The 7,634-nt window shown below is 41.1% G+C and overlaps 1 protein-coding gene across 1 annotated transcript in view; it reads right to left on the reverse strand.

Moving 5' to 3' along the window:
- FNBP4 (formin binding protein 4) overlaps nt 1-7,634 on the reverse strand; it is a 46,346-nt gene that overhangs the window by 17,292 nt on the left and 21,420 nt on the right. The window contains exons 10-12 of the mRNA XM_003781309.3: nt 6,730-6,834; nt 4,606-4,739; nt 3,438-3,625 (exon numbers count right to left, since the gene is read on the reverse strand). Of these exons, the coding sequence (XP_003781357.1) occupies nt 3,438-3,625; nt 4,606-4,739; nt 6,730-6,834 (427 nt within the window). The remainder of the gene's footprint in view (nt 1-3,437; nt 3,626-4,605; nt 4,740-6,729; nt 6,835-7,634) is intronic.

The raw sequence follows: 7,634 nt of genomic DNA on the forward strand, positions 1-7,634 counted from the left end.
CAGGTCCGGGCTGGGGATTCGAACCTGCCACCTTAGGTGTACGTGGCTGGCGCCTTAGCCGGTTGAGCTATAGGCGCCGAGCCAACAAGACATATTTGATATCTTGAAATACTACCCCATCGTTAGATATGATGTTAAATGCAAACACTGAAACAATGAAATAATTAGAAATGATTGTGATAAATGAATAGAACTGTGAAACTTCCTTGGCTCCTCATACTGTAGTAATTTTTGTTTCATTAAAAGATGGTTTTAGTCACTGCTGAGCTGATAAAAACTTTATTATAAACTGTCTTTACAGACTCATAACAGTGATCAGTAATGCTCTTAAATCCAACAGACCCTGGTACAAGATTTAGATTTTATTTAGATCAAATTTATAATGTGGTTTTAGGGGTTCTCAATAAAGAAAGGCTTAAGAATATAGCCTATCAGTGGCTTTCCTTTTCTGAGACAGGGTCTCTTATCATCAGAGCTGGCATGCAATGGCATCATCATAGTTCACTGCAGCCTCAAACTCCTAGGCTCAAGCAATCTTCCTGCCTCAGACTAAGTAGCTAAGACTACGGCTCATGCCACCCATGCCTAGCTAATTTAGAGACAGGGCCTCATTCTTGTTCAGGCTGGTCTCAAACTCTTGACCTCAAGTGATCCTCCTGCCTCAGTCTCCCAGCCTATCAGTGAGTTTTTCCTACAGCACAACTAGTTTTGTTTTAATCAGATAGAAATGGTTCAAGATCCACCTCTTACTAGATAGGATTAACCATGTATGTCATCCAGGAAAGGAGAAAACAGCTATGTATTTAACTCTATAATGTGTTCCCAGAACATTCAGAGTTGCTAACTACAGAATTTTCAACTTTGGCAGGGGCTTTAGATGACACTAAAGTGGTCAGGAATGGAATCATTTACCCAGGAACCACTATTAAGCACCTTTAGTTCATTAATTACTAAAAAGCAAACAAACAATCTCCCCAATCTATTATTGTCTATTACTGCTACCAAAAGAAGGGGAAAGAATTCAAAAGAAAGAAAGTCTCCTTGCCTTTAGGCTGGAGATGCCATCTTTCAGTAATTCACCAAAATGACAAACACAAAGGGAAAGAACAGAGGCACCCGATACATGTTCTCTAGGCCTTTAACAAAACATGGAGTTATTCCTTTGGGCACATATATGCAAATCTACAAGAAAGGTGATATTGTAGACATCAAGGGAATGGGTACTGTTCAAAAAGGCATGCCACTCAAATGTTACCATGGCAAAACTGGAAGAGTCTACAATGTCACCCAGCATGCTATTGGGATTGGTGTAAATAAACAAGTTAAGGGTAAGATTCTTGCCAAGAGGATTAATATTCGTATTGAGCATATTAAGCACTCTAAGAGCAGAGATAGCTTCCTGAAGTGTGTGAAGGAAAATGATGATAAAAAGAAGGAAGCCAAAGAGAAAGGAACCTAGGTTCAACTGAAGTGCCAGCCTGCTCTACCCAGAGAAGCACACTTTGTGAGAACCAACGGAAAGGACCCTTCGTAGGGTATTCTCTATGAATTCATGGCATAATAAACATATAACATAGCACGCAGGAGTACCAGTGGACCCATGTTTTTAGGTGGAAAAACCTATTTATTCCCCATGAGCTCATGGCATAATAGGTGTACAGCATAGCACACAGGATAAGCAGTAAGACCCCATGTAACAGTGATACAAGGTGCTGGAACCTATTTCCCATGAATTCAAAAGTCAATCAACGCTTTGTCACATTCAATGGCAAGGTGCCTCCCTGAGCTACTGGAACCTCTTCCCTATGAATTCATGGCATGGTAGATAAAAATAATAGCCTACTGCTGCTGTAAAAATGTTTCTTGTTCATTCACTGAAAGTATGGTATTTCCCTCCCCCCCAAAAGTATTAAAGCAAATTTTAATGTGTCCTAAAAAAAAAGTCTCCTTAATGAAAAAGGGAAGTAAAATACACCGTAACTGAAAGTAGATTAAAATTGTCCCTTTCCTATGCTCTAAAATTATCACAGCAAGCACATGCGGCTTTTAATTTAAGGTGCTCTGATGATTCCCAGGCTATTCAAGAAATTAACAAAATCACTTGGTATAGCACCAGAACTTTTCTACTGTGACCAGGGAGGCAGCAGAGTATAAAACCTCACTTTTTATAAGCAGAAGACAAAATAGTTCAGTTCTCCACTCACTACGCTACAACAAATTACATTTTATTTATTTTCAAAGTCTATTACTTTAGAAATCACCCACAGACTCTTGTCTTCCTATGCCATCACTTTAACAAACAGCTACAAATTTATAAGATTAAAGGTGGTTAAACACAGTCTTGGTTACACTACATTACTTGGAATGTGTCATTCCAAGAAAGACAGACTGGGGGTGGGGTGTATCTTTAATAACATGGCAATGAAGTTTTGGCTCTTCTGAACATTCAGCTATTAGATTCTCAGAGTAAATGAGGAACAAAGAAAGTCTTATTTTAGGACTCAAACACAACCCTAACTTCCTAATGAACACAATGTAACCTAATTGTATATACCTTCATATTAATCAAAAAAAAGTATAACAAAACTGAATTCCTTTAAGAGTATCTTAAATGGAATGAGCTATACACAATTTGTGATTGTTTATACTAGGATGTTGTTCATTTTCAGCAAGATTTTGTTCTCTAAAACAAGTACTAGTTACACAGTACTTCTTCATATCCTTGTGATTTAAACCAACTATATACTTCTTAAAAGATTAATGGAGTTGAGAAATGACGATGCAACATGAATAGATTAAATGTCTACAGAAATGGACAAGTTTTTGTTTTTTGAGACACAGTCTCACTCTGTGGTCCTCAGTGGAGTCACAGCTCACAGCAACCTCAAACTCTTGGGCTCAAGCAATTCTCTTGCCTCAGACTCCTGAGTAGCTGGGATTACAGGCAATGGCCACAATACTTGGCTATTTTTAGAGATGGGTTCTCGCTCTTGGTTCAGGCTGTCTCAAACCTGTGAGCTCAGGCAATCCACCCACCTTGACCTCTCAGAGTGCTAGGATTACAGGCGTGAGCCACTTCGCCCGGCCCTGGAGAACAAGTCTTTTCATATTCATTATTGACAGTTCATCTGTCTAATTCCTTAGCATTAATCAGCTTTCCTATTTTTGGAGACTCATAGCAATGACTATGGCATAACAGAATAGTTATAGGACAATCTTTTAAATCAAAACACACTGGGTCATCTTTTCATTTTGAGCAGTTTAACATAACAATATACCGATTTCCAACCAGAGTAACTTATTTTAGTTCAAGCCACTATTTTTAAATTAGAAACTTATATTATGCTATAATATAAATTATTTTCTTATTTTATAATTAAATATTTTTTCCTCTAAAAAACATTTCTGCCCAATTAATACAGAGTAAATTATTGTACCTGTAGTATTCTCCGAGGATTCTGTAGAATTTGAATCAGTGCCAGTTTTGTCTTTCAAAGTCTGTTTAGGAAGAGTCTCATCTCTGTTTTCTTGTGCTTGGCTTTCTTCCTCCTCCTCCTCACCATCTGGGAACTCCCATTGAGACTCGCCCGACTGCTCGTTTACATAGAAATATCGTCTATGATCCCTAAATTACAAAAAAGAAAACACTTGTTTTAAAACCCATTCTCCTACAAAGACACTTCCATTTGGTCCTGTCCCAGGACAGCAGTCTGCTCTCACAGGGACGAACCGCTTCTTACGGACTGCTATTCACAAAGGCAACAAAGAGCTTTGACAATTGAGGATGGAGAACCAAGGATAATTCAAAGCTATTTGCACTGCCAGCAGCTCTGTGAATACAGCCCTGAGCCCTCTCACTCCAACAGATGACTTAGAAAACACCTTTCTCTTTTTTTGTTTCTTTTTTTTTGCCAATGCATAACAGGGTTTCATGTTTCATTAATGAAGGGACTCAATCGCCTAGAACACTAATTTCCCTTCCAAAGAAGAGAACGAAGTTTGTGAAAGGTGACTCTTCCCCTCTTGGACCGTGGAATTCACATTTCATATTCTTGGTATCAAACACAGTGAAAGCTAAAGAGAGGGAGAGGATCTGGGAGCTGAAAAATAAAAGAGCAAAGATTTCAAATAATGAAAAAAAAAAACCAAGAAAAGCCAAATATATAAAGAAATGTTTTCATCTGACCTGCTGGCAGAGGATAGTAATCTTGTTCTTCATTCACATCTTCAGCCACGAAGTTTTCCTTAACTTCACCGAGGTTAATCAGGAGTAGTTGCTTCCAGAGGTCCTGTAAAGCGCACAGAGCTCTCGCATGCGCTTAACCCCCAAGCCCGCCCTACTCCGTGCAACACTCTGGAGAGTAAAAACCAGCTTTGTCCAATCTTGGGAAAAAATCCGTTACATGGAACACTTTAAACATTGTTTGTTTCTCCAATGTGTGGCTGGCTCAGCCTTTGTGCTTGCTGGGGCTTTGCCTGCCCAGCACTGCTAACTGCTGCTGCTCTCAGTCTCCAGACAGGCTGTCACGTCGTCAGGTGGTGGTGATCACAAATCATGTCTGAGATGTCAAAGGTGAAAGGTGAAAAGGGGAGAAGAGTGCGTACCTGTCCCAGTGGCAGGACCAGCCTTTAGGAGTGGCGTTTATTTCATACTGTTTTAGTTGTTCTGCTGCATCCTGAAGTTTTCGTTTAAGGTAGTTTCCATTAAGAGCCCCTTCCCTCCAGTCTGCAATTCGAGTCTATAATCAACAGAGAAACAAGTTAAAGACATTATGTTAGGAGGCAGAGTTAAAAGGAAAATAAATCTCTCTTTTGAGACTGTTATCAATGTAATCTGATGAAAAAGTAGACCAAAGAAAAATATACTCCCCATCTTAATTCATAAATCAAGGCCAAGTATATACTGAAGAGTTCTGTAAGATGACCAGGCTCCAGGGTATTTTTATACTGCCAACTCTCTGTTACCTGTGAAAATGAGTTGCAGCAGTTTTGTTTTCTCCTTTCGACTTTATTTAAAAATTGGCATCCCCTGGCTCAGCACCTGTGGCTCAAGTAGCTAGGGTGCCAATCACATACACCTGAGCTGGCAGGTTCAAATCCAGTCCAGGCCTGCCAAAGAACAATGATGGCTGCAACCAAAAACTAGCCGGCATTGTGGCCAGCGCCTCTAGTGCTAGCTACCTGGGAGGCTGAGGCAGGAGAATCAATTGAGCCCAGGAGTTGGAGGTTGCTGTGAGCTGCGATGCCATAGCACTCTACCCAGGGCGATAGCTTTAGGCTCTATCTCAGGGGAAAAAAAAAAAAAGCATGGCACCTGTAGCTCAAGTGGCTAAGGTGCCAGCCACATACAACAGAGCAGGCGGGTTCAAATCCATCCTGGGTCTGCCAAACAACAATGACAACTACAACCAAAAAATAGCTGGGCATTGTGACAGGCATCTGTAGTCCCAACTACTTGGGAGGCTGATGCAAGAGAATCACTTAAGCCCAAGAAGTGGAGGTTGCTGTGAGCTGGGGTGCTACAGCACTCTACCCAAGGTGACAGCTTAAGGCTCTGTCTCCAAAAAAAAAAAAAAAGTCATTTATTTTTCAGTGGCGCCTGTGGCTCAAAGGGGTAGGGCACGGGCCCCATATGCTGGAGGTGGCGGGTTCTGCAAAAAAAAAAAAAAAACAACAACAAAAATTGGTATCCCCTAGGTGGTACCCGTAGCTCAGTGGGTAGGGCACCAGCCATGTAACACCCAGGCTGGCAGTTCGAACCCAGCCCTGGGCCAGCTGAATAACAAAGGGAACTGCAATAGCAACAACAAAAATAGCTGGGTGTTGTGGCGGGCACCTATAGTCCCAGCTACTTGGGAGGCTGAGGCAAGAGAATCGCTTGAGCCCAAGAAGAGTTTGAGGTTGCTGTGTGCTGTGATGCCACAGCACTTTCCTGAGGGCAACATACTGAGACTCTGTCTCAAAAACAAAACAAAACAAACAAACAAAAACCACATAGAAGTAGAAAAATTAGCCACACACTAGTCCTATTCAGGAAGCAGAGGTAGGAGGATTGCTTGAACCCAGGAAATTCAAGGTTGCTATGAGAGCTAGGCTGATGCCACTGCACTCTGAACCTGGGCAACAGAGTCTCACTCTGCCTACCAAAAATAAATAAATAAATAAATAAAAAAGAACAAGTCAAGAAAAGAAAAGAAATATAGGTTTAAAATATAACCAAGAGGCTCGGTGCCCGTAACACAGAGGTTACAGTGCCAGCCATATACACCAAGGGTGGGGTGGTGGGTTCCAATCCAGCCCAGGCCAGCTAAACTACTGAAACAACAAAAATAGCCAGGCATTGGGGTTGGCACCTGTAGTCCTCGCTACTTGGGAGGCTGAGGCAAGAGAATTGCTTAAGCACAAGAGTTGGGGGTTGCTGTGAGCTGTGATGCCACAGCACTCTACCAAGGGTGACATAGTGAGACTCTGTCTCAAAAAAAAAAAAAAAAAAGATGCAGCAGTTTTTTTTTGAAATCGAATCTCACTCTGTCACCCAGGCTGGAGAAGAGTGGGACAATTAAGCTCCCTGTAGCTTTGAACTCCTATCCTCAAGTAATCATCCTACCTTGGCCTCCTAAAGTGCTACATTATAGGCATAAGCCACCCACTCAGCTGGGCAAGATAAATTCTTCAATATTTATAGCGTTTCATTTAAACACTGTTTCTACCAAAAAATGGCTAACTTACCTCAGTCTGTAAAAGCAGCACATGAAAGTTGGAGATGGACTGTCTATTAATGCCCAGGAATTCAAATTTACTTGTCAGGGTATTTGCCAGCTCTCCAATCTGAAACTATAATGTAGGAGAGAAGAAAAGTAAAATTAAAAACAGAATTATCAGTATTTTCTATATTACGTAAAATATTTCATTTACTATTACAGATAAAATATGAGTACTTATAAAGAGCTATATCTTGTACAAGATATAAAATATCTCACATAACAAAGTGATAAAGTACTCAGTAATAGGTGGCACTCATAGCTCAGTGGGTAGGGTGCTGGCCACATACACCAAGGATAGAGGGTTCAAACCCAGCCTGGGCCAGCTAAAACAATGACAACTGAACTGCTTAAGCCTAAGAGTTTGCTGTGAGCTGTGATGCCACAGCATTCTCTCAAGCTGATTCCACAGTTTGAGACTCTGTCTCAAAACAAAAAAACAAAGAAACATTTCTAAGGTTTTTAGCACTCCCAAGCCAGAAAAGCCTATATTGATAGGCTACTGTTTTCCAATCAAGGCTTAACTTGAAAGTAACCAGTATTTAGAATTTATTTTGGGATTACCTCTCAATAGCAAGTCAGCCTTTTAATTCCTATTTCAACCTTAAATAAGATTTTTTCAGGCTCGACACCTGTGGCCAAGCGGCTAAGGTGCCAGCCACGTACACCTGAGCTGGCGGGTTTGAATCCAGCCCCCAAACAAGAACGGCTGCAACAACAAAAAAAAAAATTAAAAAAAAAATAAATAAAAATTGCTGGGCGTTGTGGGGGGCGCCTGTGGTCCCAGCTACTTGGGAGGCGGAGGCAGGAGACTCGCTTGAGCCCAAGAGTTGGAGGTTGCTGTGAGCTGTGATGCCATAGCACTCTACCCAG

This window comes from Otolemur garnettii, unplaced genomic scaffold (genome assembly GCF_000181295.1).
Source record: "Otolemur garnettii isolate 467f Iridium unplaced genomic scaffold, OtoGar3 scaffold00001, whole genome shotgun sequence".
Classification (NCBI taxonomy): domain Eukaryota; kingdom Metazoa; phylum Chordata; class Mammalia; order Primates; family Galagidae; genus Otolemur; species Otolemur garnettii.